This window comes from Coloeus monedula (genome assembly GCF_965178545.1).
Source record: "Coloeus monedula genome assembly, chromosome: 36".
Taxonomy (NCBI): Eukaryota; Metazoa; Chordata; class Aves; order Passeriformes; family Corvidae; genus Coloeus; species Coloeus monedula.
Window position 1 is genome coordinate 855,685 of NC_138816.1, and position 24,553 is coordinate 880,237.

Consider the following 24,553-nt stretch of genomic DNA (forward strand, 5'->3'; position numbering starts at 1 on the left):
CTTGGGGACATGGGGACATCCCCAGGGTCACGGGGACAACCCCTGGGACACTCCCAGGGACACCTTGGGGACATCCAGGGACACCTCAAGGACGTGGAGGCATCCCCAGGGACACCCCCAGGGTCATGGGGACACCCCCAGGGACACCCCAGGGACATGGGGACAACCCCGGGGACAGCCCAGGGACATGGGGACAACCCTGGGGACAGCCCAGGGACACCTTGGGGACACCCAGGGACACCTCAAGGACATGGGGACAACCCCTGGGACACCCCCAGGGATATGGGGACACCCCCAGGGACACCTTGGGGACACCCAGGGACACCCCAGGGACACCTTGGGGACACCTCAAGGACGTGGGGACAACCCCTGGGACACCCCAGGGACACCTTGGGGACACCCAGGGACACCTCAAGGATGTGGGGACAACCCCTGGGACACCCCCAGGGATATGGGGACACCCCCAGGGACACCTTGGGGACATGGGACAACCCTGGGGACAGCCCAGGGACACCTCAAGGATGTGGGGACAACCCCTGGGACACCCCCAGGAACACCTTGGGGACAGTCCAGGGACACCTCAAGGACGTGGGGACAACCCCAGGACACCCCAGGGACACCTCAAGGATGTGGGGACAACCCTTGGGACACCCCCAGGAACACCTTGGGGACATGGGACAACCCTGGGGACAGCCCAGGGACACCTCAAGGACGTGGGGACACCCCCAGGACACCCCAGGGACACCCCAGGGACACCCAGGGACATCCCCAGGGACAGCCCAGGGACACCTCAAGGACATGGGGATATCCCCAGGGTCACGGGGACAACCCCTGGGACACCCCTGGGACACCTTGGGGACACCCTCAGCGTCATGGGGACAACCCCAGGGACAGCCCAGGGACACCATGGGGACACCTTGGGGACATCCCCAGGGTCACGGGGACATCCGCAGGATCACCTTGGGGACACCCAGGGACACCGTGGGGACAACCAGGGACACCCCAGGGTCATGGGGACACCAGGGACACCTTGGGGACACCCAGGGACACCCCAGGGTCATGGGGACAACCTCTGGAGCACCCCAGGGACACCCCAGGGACACCCAGGGACAGCTCAAGGACATGGGGACACCCCAGGGACACCTTGGGGACATGGGGACATCCCCAGGGTCATGGGGACAACCCCTGGGACACCCCAGGGACACCTTGGGGACACCCAGGGACACCTCAAGGACATGGGGACACCCCCAGGGACACCTTGGGGACACACAGGGACACCCCAGGGACATGGGGACATCCCCAGGGTCTATGGGACACCCCCAGGGACACCCAGGGACAGCTCAAGGACATGAGGACACCCCCAGGGTCATGAGGACACTCCCAGGGACACCTTGGGGACACACAGGGACACCTTGGGGACATGGGGACATCCCCAGGGTCACGGGGACAACCCCTGGGACACTCCCAGGGACACCTTGGGGACACCCAGGGACACCTCAAGGACGTGGAGGCATCCCCAAGGACACCCCAGGGTCATGGGGACACCCCCAGGGTCATGGGGACACCCCCAGGGACACCCCAGGGACATGGGGACAACCCCGGGGACAGCCCAGGGACACCTTGGGGACACCCAGGGACACCTCAAGGACATGGGGACACCCCCAGGGACACCCCAGGGACACCCCAGGGACACCTCAAGGACATGGGGACATCCCCAGGGTCATGGGGACAACCTCTGGAACACCCCAGGGACACCTTGGGGACACCTTGGGGACACCCAGGGACACGGGGACACCCCAGGGACACCCCTGGGGACATGGGGACAGTGTGGGGACAGTGTGGGGACACACGTGGGCCACGCCGTGTCCCCGTGTCCCTTGACGTCCCCAGGGCCGCGGTCACCTCCGTGTCACCCACGTCCCATGTGGCCCTACGTGCGCTCGTGTCACCCCCGTGTCCTTCTGTGGCCCCATGTCCCTGTGTCCCCGTGTGTCCCCAATGTCCCCTGGCTGTTCCCGCTGTCCCCAATGTCCCCTCGATGTCCCTGCTGTCCCCTGGCTGTCCCTGCTGTCCCCAATGTCCCCTTGATGTCCCCACTGTCCCCAATGTCCCCTGGCTGTCCCTGCTGTCCCCTGGCTGTCCCCTCTATGTCCCCTCTATGTCCCCGCTGTCCCCAATGTCCCCGGTGTGTCCCCGTGTGTCCCTGCTGTCCCCCGTGTGTCCCCAATGTCCCCTGTGTGTCCCCAATGTCCCTGGTGTGTCCTTGCTGTCCCTGCTGTCCCCTGGCTGTCCCCTGGCTGTCCCCTCTATGTCCCCGCTGTCCCCAATGTCCCTTCGATGTCCCCACTGTCCCCTGGCCGTCCCCGCTGTCCCCGGTGTGTCCCCGCTGTCCCCTGGCCGTCCCCGCCATCCCCGGTGTGTCCCCGCTGTCCCCTGGCCGTCCCCGCTGTCCCCGTGTGTCCCTCACCTGCCGATGATGCTCTTGATCTGGGAGTCCTTCTCCTGCTGCTGCTGCCGCAGCCGCTTCTCGCTGAGCTCGAGGCGCTGCTGGTACTGCAGGAGGATGCGGCTCGTCTGCTCCTCCTGCGTCACCAGGCGCCGCTCGTACTCCTCCAGCTTGCGGTTGGACATGTGCAGCCGCTCCTTCAGCGAGTGGATCTCCTCCTCGTACTCCTTCACCTGCCACAGGGGACACTGCAGCACACCTGGGGGCACCTGGGGGTACCTGGGGGCACCTGGGACCTGCTATGGGCACACCTGGCACACCTGGATCTCCTCCTCGTACTCCTTCACCTGCCACAGGGGACACTGCAGCACACCTGGGGGCACCTGGGGGTACCTGGGGGCACCTGGGACCCGCTATGGGCACACCTGGCACACCTGGGGCACCTGGGACCTTCTATGGGCACACCTGGCACACCTGGATCTCCTCCTCGTACTCCTTCACCTGCCACAGGGGACACTGCAGCACACCTGGGGGCACCTGGGGGCACCTGGGGGCACCTGGGACCCGCTATGGGCACACCTGGCACACCTGGATCTCCTCCTCATACTCCTTCACCTGCCACAGGAGGCACTGCAGCACACCTGGGGGCACCTGGGGGTACCTGGGGGCACCTGGGACCCGCTATGGGCACACCTGACACACCTGGGCACACCTGGGCACACCTGAGGATCCGTTATAGGCACATCTGAGACACCCGGGGACACCTGGGGACATGTGGGACCCTGCCACGGGGACACCTGGCACCTCCTGTACAGACACCTGGACAGCTGAGCCCTCCTTTCGGAACAGCTGGATCCCTGCACAGCTGGATCCACCAGGATCACCTGAACACCTGCACACCTGGATCCCTCACACCTGGATCCCTGCACACCTGGATCCCTCACACCTGGATCCCTGCACAGCTGGGTCCACCAGGATCACCTGAACACCTGCACACCTGGATCCCTCACAGCTGGATCCCTGCACACCTGGATCCCTCACACCTGAGATCCACCATCCCCAGCCCCTGGATCCCTGCACACCTGAGCCCACCTGCTCTCACCTGTCCCCCCCATCACACCTGTCCCCACCTGTCCCCACCTGTCACCCCTGTTCCCACCTGTCCCCACCTGGGCACACCTGTTCTGTCACCCCTGTCACCCCTGTCCCCACTTGGGCACACCTGTTCTGTCATCCCCGTCCCCACCTGGGCACACCTGGGCACACCTGTTCTGTCCCCCTTATCCCCACTTGTCCCCTCTGTCGCCACCTGGGCACACCTGTTCTGCCCTCCCCCGTCCCCACCTGGGCACACCTGTCCCCACCTGGGCACACCTGTTCTGTCACCCCCGTCCCCACCTGGGCACACCTGGGCACACCTGGGCACACCTGTTCTGCCCCCCCGTCCCCCCGCCCGTCCCGCCGCCCTACCCGGTCCAGCCGGCTCTCGTCCATGGACTTGGAGTACTCCTTGAGCTTGTACTCCTCGCGCTCGATGTGGGAGCTCTCGATGTCGGCCGACAGGTGCGGCATGTTGGACACCCAGGCCACCGTGCGCTCCGACGCCGGCAGCACCGGGTTCAGCGTGGACGGCGTCTGCGACGCCTGCGGGGACAGCGGGGGGACAGCGGGGGGACAGCGAGGGGACAGAGCGGGGACAGAGCGGGGACAGAGCGGGGACAGCGGGGAGGTGGGGATGGGGGGGGACATGAGGGATGTGGGGGGTGCGGGGGACATGGGGTCATCGGGGGAACATCGGAGGGAGATGGGGATTTGGGGTATGGGGATATGGGGATGGGGGGGTACGGGGACATTGGGGACATTGGGGAGATGTGGATGTGGGGACATGGGGACATCGGGGGGACGTGGGCCATTGAGAGATGTCAGCGGGATATGGGGATGTGGGGACACATGGGGGGGACATCGAGGGTTACAGGGGGACACAGGGGGACACAAGGACGAGTTTGGTTCCCCCTTCAGCACCGTGGGAGCCCTCGCTGTCCCCAGCGTGCGCTGCGTCCCCACGCCCCCACATCCCCCAGTGTCCCCAACACCCCACACACCCCCAGATCCCCCCGTGTCCCCAATGTCCCCTGTCCTCAGTGTCCCCCCACGTCCCCCATGTCCCCACACCCCGCACATCCCCAAGCCCCCATATCCCCCACACCCCCCATCTCCCCATGTCCCCCGCTGTCCCCCGCTGTCCCCCCGCTTTTCCCCCGCTGTCCCCCGCTGTCCCCGCACCTGCTTGGTAACAGGTGGCTTCATGCCGGCCACCGAGGCCTCCTTGGCCAGGGAGGGCTGGCGGGAGCGGGGGGGTCCGTACGCGGGTTCGGGGGATGCCAGCAGGTTCCCGCTGGCGGGGCGCGGCTTTTGGGGCACCCCCAGCGCCGAGGGCCCCCCGCCCCCTTTTCCCGCCCGCGACCCCCGCGGGGTGGGCGGCGGGGGGGCCCCGATGGTGATCTGGGGGGGGGCCAGGGTGTCCTGGAGCGACAGCTGCCTGCGGCCGAAGTCGGCGCCCGGCCGCCCGAACTCGTCGCTGTAGCTGTGGCTGTGCGTGATGTGTTTTTGGGGGGGGGTCGCCAGCTCCTCGCTCTTGCTGTAGCCGTGCAGCGGCGGGGGGGCGACGCCCCCGAAGTGGCCCCCCTCGCCGCCGCCCCCCTCGCCCCTCCCGCCGCCCCCTCCGCCGCCGTCGGGGCCGCGCAGGGGCCCGTCGGCGGCCAGGTGGAACAGGGGGTTCTGGAAGGAGAGCGGCACCCGCAGCTGCGGCCCCCCCGGCTCGGGGACCCCCAGGCGCGGCGGGGCCAGGCTGGAGGCGCTGCCCTGCGACAGCCGCCCGGGCCGCAGCCCCCCCTGGCCCGCGCCCCCCGGGGCCGGACCCCCGGCCAGCAGCTCGGCCGGCAGGCTGGGGATGCTGTCCACGCGTCCGTCCTGCAGGTCCAGCATGGACACGCTCTTGCCGACCCCCAGCGCGCCCCCGCGGCCGCCCTCGGGCTCGGTGAGGTCCGAGCTGCTCGTGCAGTAGGCGGGCGACGAGCGGGCGAGCGGCGGCCGGCTCAGCACCAGCACCTCCGGCGGACCCTTCTCCTGCGGCGGGGACGGGAGCCGCGGCACGTCCATGGAGCTGCGGGGCGGGGCGGGGCGGGGGATTGGGGAGGGGGATTGGGGAGGGGTGGGGGATGTGGGGTGGGAGATGGGGAGGGGGATGTGGGGAGGGGGGCGTGGGGTGGGGGATGTGGGGTGAGGGATGGGGAGGGGGATGTGGGGAAGGGGATGTGGGGTGGGGGATGTGGGGTGGGAGATTGGGGTAGGGGATGTGGGGTGGGGGATGGGGAGGGGGATGTGAGGTGGGGGGTGGGGGATGGGGAGGGGGATGTGGGGTGGGGAGAAATGGGGTGTGGGATTGAGGGGGTAAGGAATGGGGAGGGGGATACGGAATGGGGAGGGGGATATGAGGTGGGGAGGGGGATATGGGATGCGGGGTGGAGGGGGTGTGGGATGGGGAGGGATGGGGGACACGGGATAGGAAGGGGGGAAGTGGGTTGGGGGGCAGGGGAGGGGGTGTGGGATGGGGAGGGGTGTGGGATGGGGGGTGTGGGATGGGGAGGGGGAGCAGCGGATGGGGATAGGGGAGTGGGAATGGGGTGGGAAGGGGGCAGGGGACGGGGATGTGGGATGGAGGGACGTGCAGGGGGGATGCGGGTGGGGGGACACACGGGATGAGGGCGGTTGGGCACGGCCCCAGATCCGCCCCCGTGGAATCGTCCCGGTGCCGTTGCTGTCCCGTCCCCATCCCAACCTTTCCCATCCCCACCCCGAACGTTCCCAGATCCATCCCATCGCCGTCTTCATCCTCACCCCATCCCTGTCCCCATCCCCATCCCGACGCCGATTCCAATCCCAGCTTCATCCCCATCCCAACCCCAAGCGCCGTCCCCATCCCATCGCCATCCTGGTCCAGGTCTGGATCCAGATGCCAACCTCCACCCTGATCCCAATCCCAATCCCCATTCCCGTCCCATCCCCATCCCAACCCCCACCCTGATCCCAATCCCAATCCCCATTCCCGTCCCATCCCCATCCCAATCCCCACCCTGATCCCAATCCCAATCCCGATCCCAATCCCAGTCCCAGTCCCAGTCCCAACCCCCATTCCCATCCCATCCCCATCCCAATCCCCACCCTGATCCCAATCCCAATTCCAATCCCAGTCCCAACCCCCATTCCTGTTCCATCCCAATCCCCACCCCGATCCCAATCCCAATTCCAATCCCAGTCCCAACCCCCATTCCTGTTCCATCCCAATCCCCACCCCGATCCCAATCCCAATCCCCATTCCTGTCCCAATTCCATCTCCACCTCGATCCCAATCCCAATTCTATCCCCATGGTGATCCAAATCCCAAATCCTAATCCCAATCCCAATCCCAGTCCCATCCCCAAATCCCATCCCCATCCCCACCCGAATCCCAAATCCCAAATCCCAAATCCCAAACCCCAAATCCTATCCCTACCTGAATCCCAAATCCCAAATCCCAAATCCCATCCCCACCCGAATCCTCAATCCTCAATCCCAAATCCCATTCCCATCCCAAATCCCATTCCCAAATCCCAAATCCTAAATCCCATCCCCACCTGAATCCCAAATCCCATTCCCAAATCCCAAATCCCAGATCCCATCCCCACCTGAATCCCAAATCCCAAATCCCATTCCCAATGCCCACCCCCATCCCGATCCCATTCCCGCCCCTCACCTGTTGAGCCCCCGCACCATGTAGGACTGGAGATCCACGGAGCTGCGGGGACAGGGGACAGCCCCAGGTGAGATTGGGGACACCTGGGACAGGTGGGGACACCCAGGGGGACACGGGGGGGGACAGGTGACACCCCCAGGTGAGACCCAGGGACACCAGGTGACATTGGGGGTCACAGTGGGGGGGTCCCACAGGTATTTGGGGGGTTACCATGGGGACGGGGGGGGGTCACAGGTGGGTGGGGGATGCCCCAGGTGGGGCCGAGGGCCACCAGGTGAGGCCAGGTGAGGTGCAGGGGTCACCTGGGGCACAGGACAGAGCACAATGGGGGGGTCACAGGTGGGACTTGAGGGCACCGCTCGGACATGGGGACACTGGGAGGGGTCACAGGTGGGTGAGGCCACCCCAGGTGGGACGAGGGCCACCAGGTGAGGCCAGGTGAGGTGGGGGTGTCACCTGGGGCAGAGGACAGGACACAACAGGAGGTACCATGAGGACACGGGAGGACACCATGGGGACACTGGGAGGGGTCACAGGTGGGTGGGGCCACCAGGTGAGAGCAGGTGAGGTGCGGGGGACACCTTGGGCACACAGCAGGACCTGATGGGGGGAAACGTGAAGGTCCCGCAGGTATTTGGGGGGGTCACTCTGGGGGGTCACAGGTGAGTGTGGGGCCACCAGGCGAGACTGAGGATGACCAGGTGAGACCGAGGGCCACCAGGTGAGACCAGGTGAGGTGGGGTGGGGTCACCTGGGACACACAGCCGGACACGACAGGGGGGTCGCGGTTGGACACGCAGAGCCACCCCTGCGCCGGGGGCGACGCGCGGGGCTCCCTGCGCCGCCGGGGTCACCCGTGGCCGCCCAGGTGCGCTCACCTGTTGAGGTCACGCACGAGGTAGGGCTGCAGGTCGGCCGAGGGCCCGCGCAGGACCAGCCCTTTGGGGGGCAGGCGCTCGCCCTGGCTCGGCTGCCGCTGCAGGTGGGGGTTGCGCAGCGCCACGCTGATGTCGGTCAGCAGCCGCGGCAGCGGGCCCAGCTTCAGCAGCGCCTCCTGCGGGGGGAAACACACCTGGGTACACCTGGGAGCACCTGGATACACCTGGGTGCACCTGGGAACACCTCGGAGCACCTGGATACACCTGGGTGCACCTGGGAACACCTCGGAGCACCTGGATACACCTGGGAGCACCTGGGAACACCTCGGAGCACCTGGGTACACCTGGATACACCTGGGAGCACCTGGCTACACCTGGGTGCACCTGGGAACATCTGGATACACCTGGGAGCACCTGGGGACACCTGGGAGCACCTGGATACACCTGGGAGCACCTGGCTACACCTGGGTGCACCTGGGAACACCTGGGTACACCTGGGAGCACCTGGATACACCTGGGTGCACCTGGGACCTCCCATTGACTGCACATGGGGGGACCCTAAAGACTGTGACAGGGACACAGCTTCAGCAGCGCCTCCTGAGGGGACAGGTGAGCACACCTGGGCACACCTGGGCACACCTGGGCGCACCTGGACAAACCTGAGCACACCTGGGCACACCTGGGCACACCTGGACAAACCTGGGCAAACCTGGGCACACCTGGGCAAACCTGAGCACACCTGGACAAACCTGGGCATACCTGGGCACACCTGGGCACATCTGGGCATACCTGGGCACACCTGGGCATACCTGGGCACACCTGGGCACACCTGAGCACATCTGGGCATACCTGGGCAAACCTGAGCACACCTGGGCACACCTGGGCAGGTGGGATCTCCCATAGGAGGGATCCTGAGGAGCTCACCTGGCAGGGCTGGGATGCTCAAGGACCACATCTGGGGGGGCCATGGGACAATGGAACCCCTCGGGGAGGATGGAATGGGGGTCACCCCAACACCTGGGGAGCTCACCTGGGTAGGTGGGACCCCTGGGAGCTCACCTGGGGGGACCCCAGGAACCTCTGGTGGTGGGACACAGGTGTGGGGACACCTGGGGAGGCTGTGGCCGTGCAGGTGAGGCCGTGGGCGCACAGGTGAGGCTGTGGGCGCGCAGGTGAGGCTATGGGGGCACAGGTGAGGCTATGGGGGCACAGGTGAGGCTGTGGGCGCGCAGGTGAGGCTGTGGCCACGCAGGTGAGGATGTGGCTGCACAGGTGAGGCCGTGGGCGCACAGGTGAGGCTGTGGCCGCACAGGTGAGGCTATGGGGGCACAGGTGAGGCTATGGGGGCACAGGTGAGGCTGTGGGCGCGCAGGTGAGGCTGTGGCCATGCAGGTGAGGCTATGGGCGCACAGGTGAGGCCGTGGGCGCACAGGTGAGGCTGTGGGCGCGCAGGTGAGGCTGTGGCCATGCAGGTGAGGCTATGGGCGCACAGGTGAGGCTGTGGCCGCACAGGTGAGGCTATGGGGGCACAGGTGAGGCTATGGGCGCACAGGTGAGGCTGTGGCTGCACAGGTGAGGCTATGGGGGCACAGGTGAGGCTGTGGGGGCACAGGTGAGGCTGTGGGGGCACAGGTGAGGCTGTGGCCACACAGGTGAGGCTGTGGCCACGCAGGTGAGCCCATGGAGGGTTCCCCAGGTGTGTCCCAGGTGTGTTTCCTTGCTGAGCTGGCTCATGAGCTCCCAGAGCAGCGCGTGCAGGGTGTCCATCCCCCCCAGCACCCTCCAGGTGACCCCCAGGTGAGGCTGTGGCCACGCAGGGGAGGCTATGGGGGCACAGGTGAGGCTGTGGCTGCACACGTGAGGCTGTGGTTGGACACGTGAGGCTATGGGCGCACACGTGAGGCTGTGGTCGCACACGTGAGGCTGTGGTTGGACACGTGAGGCTATGGGCGCACAGGTGAGGCTGTGGGCACGCAGGTGAGGCTGTGGCCGTGCAGGTGAGGCTGTGGCCACGCAGGTGAGGCTGTTGCCGCACACGTGAGGCTATGGGCGCACAGGTGAGGCTGTGGCCGCACACGTGAGGCTGTGGCCGCACAGGTGAGGCTGTGGGCACGCAGGTGAGGCTGTGGCCGTGCAGGTGAGGCTGTGGGCGCACAGGTGAGGCTGTTGCCGCACAGGTGAGGCTGTGGCCGTGCAGGTGAGGCTGTTGCCGCGCAGGTGAGGCTGTGGCCACACAGGTGAGGCTATGGGCGCACACGTGAGGCTGTGGGCACGCAGGTGAGGCTGTGGCCGTGCAGGTGAGGCTATGGGCGCACAGGTGAGGCTGTGGCCGCACACGTGAGGCTGTGGCCGCACACGTGAGGCTGTTGCCGCACAGGTGAGGCTGTGGCCACGCAGGTGAGGCTGTTGCCGCACAGGTGAGGCTGTTGCCGCGCAGGTGAGGCTGTGGCCGCGCAGGTGAGGCTGTGGCCGCGCAGGTGAGGGGTCCCCAGGTGCGGTACCTTGCTGAGCTGGCTCATGACCTCCCAGAGCAGCGCGTGCAGCGTGGACAGCTCGCGGCCCAGGTCGATGTAGCCCTCAAAGCTGGTGCTGTTGGTCAGCGTGTCCAGGTTGGAGATCTCATAGAGGAACTGCTGCATGCTGGCCCACTCCAGCTCCAGGAACTCGTTCATGAAGGCCATGTACTCCTCCTTGCTCCCGAACCTGCGCGGGCGTGGCCAGGTGAGGGCGGGGCCGGCAGGAGGGCGGGAACACCCCCTGCCAGGTGAGGGCAGGGCCAGCAGGAGGGTCGGGCTGGGGGTGGCAGATTGAGGGGTGGGGAAGCGCAGGGAGGGGGGTTGTCCATCATCCGTCATCCATCCATGGTCATCTGTCATCCATCATCATCCTTCATCCATTGTCATCTGTTATCCACCATCATCCTTCCTTCGCCGCCATAATCCATCATCATCATCATCTGTCATCCATCATCATCATCCATCCATGGTCGTCTATCATCCATCATCATCCTTCTTCCACTGTCACCCATCATCATCACTCATCCATCATCATCATGACCATCATCATCATCTATCATCCACCATCATCATCCATCCATGGCTGTCTATCATCCATCATCATCCTTCTTCCATTGTCATCATCCATCATCATCATCATCATTGTCATCATCCATCATCCAACTATTGTCATCCATCACCCATCATCATCCATCATCATCATCATCCATCCATGGTCGTCTATGGTCCATTATCATCCTTCTTCCACTGTCACCCATCATCATCACTCATCCATCATCATCATCGTCATCATCCAACTATTGTCATCCATCACCCATCATCATCCATCATCATCATCCATCCATGGTCGTCTATCATCCATCATCATCCTTCTTCCACAGTCATCCATCATCACCACTCATCCATCATCATCATCACCATCATCATCATCTATCATCCATCATCATCATCCATCCATGGTCATCTATCATCCATCATCATCCTTCTTCCACTGTCATCCATCATCATCATTCATCCCTCATCATCATCATCATCATCATCTACCATTATCATCCATCCATGGTCATCTATCATCCATCCATCTCCTTCTTCCATTGTCACCCATCATCATCCAGCATCATCTATCATCCCGCTATTGTCATCCATCATCATCACTCATCCGTCATCACCCATCATCACCTGTCATCCACCATCGATCATCATCCATCATCATCCACCAGCTATCATCATCCATCCACCATTCATCTCCTGCCCATCAAATCATGCATCTTCCATCCATCATCATCCCTCCATACATCCAGTCCCTCTACTCATCCATCATCATCATCCATCATCCATCCATCTCCTGTGCATCAACTCATCCATCCATCCATCCATCTGTGCATCAACTCATCCATCCATCCATCCATCCATCATCCATCCATCCATCCATCCATCCATCCATCTCCTCTCCATCCATCCATCTCCTCTCCATCCATCCATCTCCTCTCCATCCATCCATCCATCCATCCATCTCCTCTCCATCCATCCCTCCATCCATCCATCTGTGCATCAGCTCATCCATCCATCCATCCATCCATCCATCCATCCATCCATCCATCTCCTCTCCATCCATCCATTCATCCATCTCCTCTCCATCCCTCCATCCATCCATCCATCCATCTCCTCTCCATCCATCCATCCATCCATCCATCCATCCATCTCCTCTCCATCCATCCATCCATCCATCCATCCATCCATCCATCCATCTCCTCACCATCCATCCATCCATCCATCTCCTCTCCATCCATCCATCCATCCATCCATCCATCCATCCATCCATCTCCTCTCCATCCATCCATCCATCCATCCTGTCCCTCAACTTATCCATTTCCCATCCAACATCCAACCATCAGCATCCATCATCCACCTCTTGTCCCTCAACTCATCCATCCATCAACTCATTCATCATCATCCATCCATCTCCATCCATCTCCACCCATCTCCACCCATCCATCCATTCATAATCATCATCCACCCACCATCATCCATCTCCTGTCCCTCAACTCATCCATCCATCATCCATCCACCTTCTCGCCATCCATCATCCAACCACCATCATCCATCTCCTGTCCTTCAACTCATCCATCCATCAACTCATTCATCATCATCCATCCATCTCCATCCATCTCCACCCATCCATCCATTCATAATCATCATCCATCCATCCATCATCCATCTCCTGTCCCTCAACTCATCCATCCACCATCCATCCACCATCATTCATCCATCCATCCATCTCCATCCATCTCCACCCATCCACCACCCCTCCATGAATCTCCAAACCCCTCCCTCCGTCCCTCCCGCCGTCGCTGCCCTCACTTGGTGAAGTTGGCCAAGTTCTGGATGACCTTGGCGATGAGGGTCAGTGTCCGGGCCGTCTGCTCGTCGGGATACTCCTGCATGAGGCCGAAGAGGCTGGGGGACATCACGGCGGGGCACAGGAAGCGCAGGAAGAGCGAGGCGCTGATCAGGCGGTCGGCGATGTCCTCGCGCCCGCGCTCGGCGCAGCGCAGCCGCCACGAGGCGAACACCTCCTTCAGCTCCCGCGGGAACACGCTGCCAGCAGGACACGGCGGGGATGCGGCGTCACGCGGGCCCCGGGGACGTTCCCGGGACGTCCCCACCGCGCGTCCCCGCACTCACCAGTGGGAGTTGACCACCTTGCAGAGCGCCAGCTCGCAGCACATGCGCAGGTTGGCCTGGTGGTCGGCCAGGGTGGAGGCCGAGCACTTCATGGGGTCCACCTCGCAGTTCTCCTCCGACTCGTAGAGCGCCCGGATGAACTCGCCTGGGGCACGGCACGGTCACGGGGACGTGGGGACACCCACGGGGACACCCAGGGGACGGGCAGGTGAGATGGGACCCAACCATGTCTTGGATGTGAGAAGGGACCTCCCAACCACATCACGAGTGGGAAGCACCCAGTGATCTCATGATGGTGGTGAAGAAACATGGCCACGAGTGGGAAGCACCCAATGATCTCATGATGGTGGTGATGGAACATGGCCACGAGTGGGAACCACCCAATGATCTCATGATGGTGGTGATGGAACATGGCCATGAGTGGGAAGCACCCAATGATCTCATGATGGTGGTGAAGAAACATGGCCATGAGTGGGAAGCACCCAATGATCTCATGATGGTGGTGATGGAACATGGCCACGAGTGGGAAGCACCCAATGATCTCATGATGGTGGTGATGGAACATGGCCACGAGTGGGAAGCACCCAATGATCTCATGATGGTGGTGATGGAACCTGGCCATGAGTGGGGACCCATCCAATGACCTAATGGCCACGGGACATGATGGGGACCCCCCAGCCATGTCATGGCCCTGAAAAGGGACCACCCAATGATCTCACGGTCACAAGAAGGGGCCAGGGGCCACCCAATGATTTCATGGCCGTGAGTGGGGCCACCCAATGATCTCATGATGGTGGTGATGGAACCTGGCCGTGAGTGGGGACCACCCAACCATCTCATGACCACAAGAAGGGGCCACCCAGCCATGTCACAGCCATGAGACAGGGCCACCCAACAATCTCATGATGGTGATGGAACCTGGCTGTGAGCAGGGACCACGCAACCATCTCATGGAGGTGAGAAGGGACCACCCAACCATGTCATGGACATGTGTGGGACCATCCAAAGATCTCATGATGATGGTGATGGAATGTGGCTATGAGTGGGGACCACCCAACCATCTCATGACCACAAGAAAGGACCACCCAACAATCTCACGGCCATGAGTGGGACTACCCATCCCACCACACCCCTGCCAATGAGGCCACGCCCCCACCAGCACCCCAGTGCCACTGGCGCTCACCAATGGCGTCCTTGAGGTATTTCTGGCCGATGAGCTTCAGGTACTCCTCGATGGCTTTGGTGGCCAAGGTGTTCTCCCGGAAGATCAGGTGCTCCCGGTCCATGAAACGATCCACCTCCGTCATGGCCATGTCTGACAGGAAGTCCTGTCCATGGCCGTCAGCGCGGCCCAGTGCCGGATGTCCCTCTGTCCCTCTGTCCATCTCCATCATCCATCTATCCATCCATCCCTCCATCCATCCATCATCCATCCCTCCATCCCTCCATCCCTCCATCCCTCCATCATCCATCCCTCCATCCATCCATCCCTCCATCCATCCATCCCTCCATCCATCCCTCCATCCATAGATCCATCCATCATCCATCCATCCATCCATCCATCCATCCATCCATCCATCATCCATCCATCCATCCATCCATCCCTCCATCCATCCATCCCTCCATCCATCATGCATGCATCCATCCATCCATCCATCATCCATCCATCCCTCCATCCATCCATCATCCATCCCTCCATCCATCCATCCCTCCATCCATCCATCCCTCCATCCATCCCTCCATCCATAGATCCATCCATCATCCATCCATCCATCCATCCATCCATCCATCCATCCATCATCCATCCATCCATCCATCCATCCCTCCATCCATCCATCCCTCCATCCATCATGCATGCATCCATCCATCCATCATCATCCATCCATCCATCCTGACCCCCAGATCCCACCACCCCAACCCCAAACTCCCACCTTGGCCTTGCCGGTGCTCTGTAGGATGTGCACCAGCGTGCAGGCCACCTCCTGCTCCATCCATCCATCCCTCCATCCATCCATCCCTCCATCCATCATCATCCATCCATCCATCCATCCATCATCATCCATCCATCCATCATCCATCCCTCCATCCATCCATCATCCATCATCCATCCATCATCCATCCATCCATCCATCCATCATGCATCCATCATCATCCATCCATCCATCCATCCCTCCATCCATCCATCATCCATCATCCATCATCCATCCATCCCTCCATGCATCATCCATCCATCCATCCATCCATCCATCCATCCATCCATCCATCATCCATCCATCCCTCCATGCATCATCCATCCATCCATCATCCATCCATCCATCCATCCATCCATCATCATCCATCATCATCCATCATCATCCATCATCCATCCCTCCATCCATCCATCATCATCCATCCATCCATCCATCCATCCCTCCATCCATCCATCATCCATCCATCATCCATCCATCCATCCATCCATCATCATCCATCATCATCCATCATCCATCCATCCATCCATCCATCCATCATCCATCCCTCCATCCATCCATCCCTCCATCCATCATCATCCATCCATCCCTCCATCCATCCATCCATCCATCCCTCCATCCATCCATCATCATCCATCCCTCCATCCATCATCATCCATCCATCCATCCATCCATCCATCCATCCATCCATCCATCATCCATCCGTCCCTCCATCCATCATCATCCATCCATCCATCCCTCCATCCATCCAACACCATCCATCCATCCATCCATCATCCCTCCATCCATCATCATCCATCATCCATCCCTCCATCCATCCATCATCATCCATCCATCCCTCCATCCATCCATCATCCATCCATCCCTCCATCCATCCCTCCATCCCTCCATCCATCCATCCATCCATCCATGCTGACCCCCAGATCCCACCACCCCAAGCCCAAACTCCCACCTTGGCCTTGCCGGTGCTCTGTAGGATGTGCACCAGCGCGCAGGCCACCTCTTGCTCCATCCCTCCATCCATCCATCCATCCATCCATCCATCCATCCATCATCCATCCCTCCATCCATCCATCCATCCATCCATCATCCATCATCATCCATCATCCATCCCTCCATCCATCCATCATGCATCCATCCATCATCATCCATCCATCCCTCCATCCATCCCTCCATCCATCCCTCCATCCATCCATCCATCCCTCCATCCATCATCCCTCCATCCATCATCATCCATCATCCATCCCTCCATCCATCCATCATCATCCATCCATCCCTCCATCCATCCATCATCCATCCATCCCTCCATCCATCATCATCCATCCATCCATCCATCATCCATCCCTCCATCCATCCATCCATCCATCCATCCATCCATCCATCATCCATCCCTCCATCCATCCCTCCATCCCTCCATCCATCCATCCATGCTGACCCCCAGATCCCACCACCCCAAGCCCAAACTCCCACCTTGGCCTTGCCGGTGCTCTGTAGGATGTGCACCAGCGCGCAGGCCACCTCTTGCTCCATCCATCCATCCATCCATCCATCCATCCCTCCATCCATCATCATCCATCCATCCATCCATCCATCCATCTCTCCATCCATCCATCATCCCTCCATCCATCCATCCATCCATCCCTCCATCCATCCATCCATCCATCCATCATCCATCCCTCCATCCATCCATCCCTCCATCCATCCCTCCATCCATCCATCCATCCATCCATCCATCCATCCATCATCCATCCATCCATCATCCCTCCATCCATCCCTCACCCCTCCTGACCCCCAGATCCCACCGCCCCAACCCCGAACTCCCACCTTGGCCTTGCCGGTGCTCTGCAGGATGTGCACCAGCGCGCAGGCCACCTCCTCCTTGCTCTTGACGCTGAGCACCGGCTCCAGCACGGCGCAGAGCATGCGGTAGTTGTTGGTGACGTACTCGGCGAACTCCTTGTACAGCTCCATGGGCAGGATGCTCATGGTCTGGAAGCGGCTCTTGACCCGCAGCGCCGGGCACCCGGCCTTGCTCTTGCTGCCGCTGGGCTGGCTCAGGGGGTACCACTGCTCGGCGAAGTGGCGCCCGGTGACGCTGGCGATGGGGATGCTCACCATGCCCACGTAGTTGCTCTTGTCCTTCTTCCTCTTCTTGTCGGTGTCCTTGTAGAGGTGCAGGCGGATGGTGCGCACGGCCGGCAGGTTGTTGAACTCGAAGTGCTCGCCCCAGAAGACGTTGTCGGTGCGGGCCTTGCTGGTGGTGCGCGCGTACAGCATGTCGTCCAGGCACAGCTCGCAGTAGTAGCGCTTCTTGGGCGGCAGGTCGCGCGCCTCGATCACCCACAGCTTCAGCACGTTGTCCACGCGCCGGCTGTTGTCCTGCGGGGCGCAGAGGGGACGGAGGGTCAGCGGCCACGGTCACCGTACGGTCGTCGGCACCAGGTGAGCGGCAGCACCTGTTGGGCAGCCTCAGAACCGTGGCTTGGCCGTCCTTAGCCCGGTTGGCCATCAACACCAGTTGACCATCCCCATACTCACCACGTGATGGTTAACACCAGGTGACCATCAACACCAGCCGACTATTGACAGCAGTTGTCCACTCCCGTTACCAGATGACCATCAACACCAGCCGACCATCAACACCAGCCGACTATCAACACCAGTTGACCATTAACATCCCCTCCAGTTGACCCCCCAGCTGATCATCAACTCCAGCTGATCAGGTTCGTCACCATTGCTTGGGCATCCTTAGCCCAGTTGGCATCAACACCAGTTGACCATCAATGTCGAGACCACCCCATCACCCTTTGACTGTTGACACCAGCTGACCATCAACACCAGCTGACCACTGACACCAGTCGATTATTGACACCAGTTGACCACACTCATAACCATTGCTTGACCATCCTCATCCCTGCCAGTTGACCATCAACACCAGCTGACCATCAACATCATGACCACCCCCATCACCACCTGACCATTGACACCAGTTGACCATTAGTTGTCCATCCTTAGCCCAGTTGACATCAACACCAGTTGACCATCCCCAATCCCATCAGCTGACCACCAATACCAATTGACCATCCCCATACTCACCAGCAGACCATCAACACCAGTTGACCATCAACATCATGAACACCCTCACCACCAGATGACCATGGACACCAGATGACCATCAGCACCAGTTGACCAAGTTCGTCACCATTGCTTGACTGTCCTTAGCCCAGTTGGTATCAACACCAATTGACCATTCCCATCCCCACCAATTGACCATTGACACCAGTTGGCCATTCCCATCCCCACCAGTTGACCATCAACACCAGTTGGCCACTGAGCACAGGTGACCATCAACACCAGTTGGCCACCCTCATCCCCACCAGTTGACCATCCTCATACTCACCAGCTGACCACTGACACCAGCTCACCATCAACACCAGCTGACCATCCCCATCACTGCTAGTTGACCATCAACACCAGTTGACCAGGCTCATCACCACTGCTTGACCATTCTCATCCCACTTGATCAGGGACACCAGTTGACCATCCCCATACCCACCATCAACACCAGTTGACCAACAAACACCAGTTGACCATCAACACCAGTTGACTGTTCCCATCCCTAGCACTGACACCAGCTGACCACCAAACACCAGTTGACCACTGACAACAGTTGAGCATCCCCACCAACTGACCACCCAGTTGACCATCAACACCAGCTGACCATCCTCATCTCCACCAGTTGACCACTGACACCAGTTGTCCATCAACACCAGTTGACCATCAGTATCATAACCAGTTCCATCACCAGCTGACCATCAAACACCTGTTTGACCATCACCACCAGTTGACCACCTTCATCCCCGCTAGTTAACCACCGACACCAGTTGACCATCAAACACCAGTTGACCATTGACAACAGGACCATCCTCATCCCCACCACCTGGCCATCAACACCACTCAACCATAAACACTATGACCATCCTCACCACCAGTTGACCATCGACACCAGCTGACCATCAAACACCAGCTGACCATCAAACACTAGTTGACCATCAATACCAGTTAACCATCAACACCAGTTAACCATCAACACCACTGGTTTACCATCAACCACCAGTTGACCATCAACACCAGATGACCATCAACACCATGATCATCCCCACCAGATGACCATCAACACCATGATCATCCCCACCAGTTGACCATTCTCCTGACCAGTTGATCATCACCAGTTGACAATTTCCACTCACATCCCTTGACCGTCCCCATGACCAGTTCACCCCTCCATGACCAGTTCACCATCACCATCTGACCACCCCCGTGACCAGTTTACCATCACCTGCTGACCACCCCTATTGCCACCAGTTGACCACCCCCATCCCCACCACCCACTGGCCATCGACCACCATTGACCCCCCACATCCCCATGACCGGATGACCATCCCCACAACCCACTGACTCTCCCCATGACCAGCTGACCATCACTGTGACCAGCTGACCATTCCCACAACCCATTGACTATCCCCATGACCAGCTGACCATCACCATGACCAGTTGACCATCACCATGACCCATTGACTATCCCCATGACCAGCTGACCATCACCATGACCAGTTGACCATCACCATGACCCATTGACCATCCCCATGACCAGCTGACCATCACCATGACCAGTTGACCATCACCATGACCCATTGACTATCCCCATGACCAGCTGACCATCACCATGACCAGTTGACCATCACCATGACCCATTGACCATCCCCATGACCAGTTGACCATCACCATGACCAGCTGACCATCCCCATGACCCACTGACTCTCCCCATGACCAGTTGACCATCCCCATGACCAGCTGACCATCACCATGACCAGTTGACCATCACCATGACCCATTGACCATCCCCATGACCAGCTGACCACCACCATGACCCACTGACTCTCCCCATGACCAGTTGACCATCACCATGACCAGTTGACCATCACCATGACCAGTTGACCATCCCCATGACCCATGGACTCTCCCCATGACCAGTTGACCATCCCCATGACCCACTGACTCTCCCCATGACCAGCTGACCATCACCATGACCAGTTGACCATCCCCATGACCAGCTGACCATCCCCATGACCCATGGACTCTCCCCATGACCATTTGACCATCCCCACAACCCACTGACTCTCCCCGTGACCATTTGACCATCCCCACAACCCACTGACTCTCCCCATGACCATTTGACCATCCCCATGACCATTTGACCATCCCCACAACCCACTGACTCTCCCCATGACCAGTTGACCATCACTGTGACCAGCTGACCATCACCATGACCCACTGACTCTCCCCATGACCAGTTGACCAACAAGCACCACTGACCCCCCCATCCCCACCAGTTGCCCACTCTCAGCAGCCCCTCCCCCACTCCCAGCAGCCCCTCCCCCACTCCCAGTTGCCCCTCCCCGTCCCCCAGCGCCCCCACCTTGTTGGGCTTCACGGCGCGCTGGAGGTTCTCGATCCATTTGTCCCTCTCGGCCGCCGACCGACAGGCGAAACATTTGGTGCCCGACGCCGTCGTCACCTGTGGGCACCAACCCCCCAGGTGAGCCACGCCCCGGGGTGGGGCCGCTTTCCCTCCTTCCGCCCCCCAAAATTCCCGGAATTCCCGGAATTCCCACCTCGAAGCAGAACTCCTGGCCCAGGATGCTGCTGTGCACGGCCTTGATGATGGAATCCTCGTCCAGGTTCAGCTCCAGCGCCTCGGCCGCGCTCGACGGGCTCAGCAGCGACTCGTGGGAGTGGGATTCCTTAAAGCTCTGCATCAGCCGGGCCCTGGTGGGGAATTTGGGGAATTTTGGGGGGATTTGGGGAATTTGGGGGATGGGAAGGGGATCTGTGAGGGATTTGGGGAGATTTTGAGGGGTTGGGAAGGGATCTGGGGGGGTTTGAGGGGGATTTGAGGGGTTGGAAAAGGATTTGGGGGGATTTTGGGAATGGGGTTCCTTAAAGCTCTGCATCAGCCGGGCCCTGGAGTGGGAATTTGGGGGATTTTGGGGATTTTGGGGGAATTTGGGGGTATTTGAGGGCTTGGAAAAGGATTTGAGGGGGGGTGAGGGGGATTTGAGGGGTTGGAAAAGGATTTGGGAGGATTCTGGGAATGGGGTTCCTTAAAGCTCTGCATCAGCCGAGCCCTGGAGTAGGAATTTGGGGAATTTTGGGAGGATTTCGGGAGTGCAGGGGGACTTGAGGGGGATTTTGGGGGGGTTTTTGCAGGATTTGGGGAGGTTTGGGGGGGTTCGGGGGGGGGGTTCTGGGAGGGTTTGGGGGGATTTTGAGGGATTTAGGGGGGATTTGGGGAGGTCCTGGTGGAATTTAGGGCACCGACGTGGTGGGAGCCCAGACGGCCCTGGGGTGCCCCCAGGTGCCCCCAGGTGCCCCCAGGTGTGTCCCCAGGTGTTCCTGGTACCTGTCACGCTCGGCGCTGTGGGAGCTGCTGGTCCAGTGCCCCCACATGTCCCCAAATGCCCCTGTGGTGTCCCCAGGTGTGCCCAGATGTCCCCAGGTGTGTCCAGGTCTCCTAGGTGTGTCCCAGGTGTGTTTCCAGGTGTCCCCCAGGTGCCCCCAAACTCCCTCAGGTGTGTCCCCCAGGTGACCCCAAATGCCTCCAGGAGTCCCTGTGGTGCCCCCAGGTGTGTCCCAGGTGTGCCCAGGTGTGTTCCCAGTGCCCCCAGGTGCCCCCAGGTGTGTCCCAGATGTGTCCCCAATGCCCCCAGGTGTGTCCAGGTGTGTCCCCAATGCTCCCAGGTAGCCCCAAGTGTGCCCAAGTGTGTCCCAGGTGTGTCCCCAGTGCCCCCAGGTGTGTCCCCAATGCCCCCAGGTGTGCCCAGGTGTGCCCAAGATGTGTCCCCAATGCCCCCAGGTGTGTCCCAGGTGTGCCCAGGTGTGTCCCCAATGCCCCCAGGTGTGCCCAGGTGTGTCCCCAATACCCCCAGGTGTGCCCAGGTGTGCCCCCAGGTGTGCCCAGGTGTGTCCCAGGTGCCCCCAGGTGTGTCCCCAATGCCCCCAGGTGTACCCAGGTGTCCCCAGGTGTGCCCAGATGTGTCCCCAATGCCCCCAGGTGTAGCCAGGTGTGCCCCCAATGCCCCCAGGTGTGTCCCAGGTGCCCCCAGGTGTGCCCAGGTGTGCCCAGGTGTATTCCCCGTTACCTGTCGTGGTCAGCGCTCCGGAAGCGGGGCAGGATCTGCCGGAAGCTGCTGGTCCGGTCCAGCTTGGGCTGGCTCTTGGTGCGCTTGATGGAGCTCTTGAGGCGCCGGCTCAGGAAGCCTTGCTGGGGGCAAAGGTCACCCAGGGGTCACCCAGGGGGTCACCCAGGGGTCATCGGGGGCTCAGGGGTCATCCAGTGGTCACAGGGATATTGGGGGTCAAGGGGTCACCCAGGGGTCAGGGGACATTGAGGTCTGTGGGGTCATGGGTCATTGGGGTCTGGGGAGTCAGGGGTCACTGAGGGGTCAGGGGTCATGAGGCGGTCACAGGGGTTTGGGAGGGGTCAGGGGTCAGCAAAGGGTCAGTGGTCACTGGGGTCTGGCAGGGTCACAGGGGCCACCAAAGGGTCACAGGGTCATTGGGGTCATTGAGGTCATGGGGGTCTGGGAGGGGTCAGGGGTCACTGATGGGTCAGGGGTCATTGAGGTCACCAGAGACTGGGGGGCCAGAGGTCACTGAGAGGTCAGGGGGGACCAGGGTCGTTGGCGTCATTGGGGTCTGGGGCGGTCATTGGGGTCATGGAGGTGTGGGGGGATCGGGGTCATCGAGGGGTCAGGGGTCATCAAGTGGCCGCAGGGTCATTGGGGTCAAGGGGTCACCGAGGGGTCAGCAGCCATTGGGGTCATTGAGGGGTCAGGGGTCACCAGGAGGTCACCGGGGTCTGGGGGGTCACTGGAAGGTCGGGGGTCACTGAGGGGTCTGGGGTGGTCACAGGGGTCACCATGGGGGACATGGGGTCACGGTTTCCATGGTGACGGGCAGCGCAGGACCACAGTAACCACGGCAACGGGCAATTCCAGGTTACCATGGCAACGGGTTATTCCAGGTGCAGGTTACCATGGCAACGGGTTATTCAGGACATCACTTACCTGATAACCATGGCAACGGGCTATTGCAGATCCAGGTTACCCGGTTACCATGGTAACAGGTTATAGAGGACATTACTTACCTGGTTACCATGGCAACGGGTGATTCAGGACCCAGGCTGCCCGGTTGCCATGGCAAGGGGTCATCACCTGGGTCACTGGGTTACCATGGCAACGGGCAGCACAGGGCCACGGTTGCCATGGTGATGGGCAGTGGAGCATCATGGTTCCCATGGCAACGGGCACATGGGGATCACAGGAACCACAGGGGTGGGGTCACGGTAGCCATGGCAACGGGGATGTGCAGGGCCAGGGTAACCATGGCAACGGGGATGCAATGGAGCACTGTAACCATGACAACAGGTTTGGGGGGGGACCACAGTAGCCACGGCAATGGGGATGCCAGTGATGCGGTAACCATGGCAACAGGGATGTGCTGGACCACTGTAATCGTGGCAACAGGAGTGTGAGGACCACACATGGTAACTATGGCAACCGGCCTGTGATGGGGTAACCATGGTAACGAGGATGTGCTGGACCCCAGTAACCATAGCAACAGGCACAGCTACAGCAACCACGGTAACCGTGGCAACAAGGACGTGCTGGGCCACAGTAACCATGGCAACAGGGATGTGCAGGGCCACAGTAACCATGGCAACAGACACATAGGGACAATCGTAACCATGGCAACGGGCAGGACCATGGTGACTCTGGCAAGAGACGTGACAGGACTGGGGTAACCATGGCAACGGGGATGTGCTGGACCCTGGTAACCATGGCAATGGGGCATGGGGACATCAGTAACCACAGCAACGGCTGGAGAAGGGGCCACAGTAACCATGGCGACGGGCGGATGCTTTGGTAACCATCAGGCCAGGGGATTTGGTACCCCGGTAACCACGGCAATGGCTGTGCAGGGAGCTTGGTAACCATGGCAACAGGCGGTGAGCACCACGGCAATCATGGCAACAGGTTTGTGATGGGGTAACCGTGGCAACGGCTGCCCAGGGTACCACAGTAACCATGGCAACGGGTGATGGGAGACACGGCAACAGTCATGAGGGGACCATGGTAGCCATGGCAACAGGTGGTGGGCGGGGCGGGGGGGGGAACATGGTAACCATGGCAACGGGCGTATGGGTA

General features: G+C 60.9%; 1 protein-coding gene across 1 annotated transcript in view; it reads right to left on the reverse strand.

The window, feature by feature from the left end:
- SYNGAP1 (synaptic Ras GTPase activating protein 1) overlaps positions 1–24,553 on the reverse strand; it is a gene marked incomplete at its 3' end in the record, with an annotated part of 46,847 nt that overhangs the window by 10,393 nt on the left and 11,901 nt on the right. Inside the window, exons 5-17 of the mRNA XM_082300013.1 lie at positions 22,487–22,608; positions 20,960–21,113; positions 20,764–20,862; positions 17,109–17,663; positions 14,501–14,645; positions 13,318–13,462; positions 12,994–13,230; positions 10,618–10,819; positions 8,117–8,292; positions 7,239–7,280; positions 4,730–5,609; positions 3,917–4,090; positions 2,468–2,679 (exon numbers count right to left, since the gene is read on the reverse strand). Coding sequence (XP_082156139.1) covers positions 2,468–2,679; positions 3,917–4,090; positions 4,730–5,609; positions 7,239–7,280; positions 8,117–8,292; positions 10,618–10,819; positions 12,994–13,230; positions 13,318–13,462; positions 14,501–14,645; positions 17,109–17,663; positions 20,764–20,862; positions 20,960–21,113; positions 22,487–22,608 — 3,143 coding nt within the window. The remainder of the gene's footprint in view (positions 1–2,467; positions 2,680–3,916; positions 4,091–4,729; positions 5,610–7,238; positions 7,281–8,116; positions 8,293–10,617; positions 10,820–12,993; positions 13,231–13,317; positions 13,463–14,500; positions 14,646–17,108; positions 17,664–20,763; positions 20,863–20,959; positions 21,114–22,486; positions 22,609–24,553) is intronic.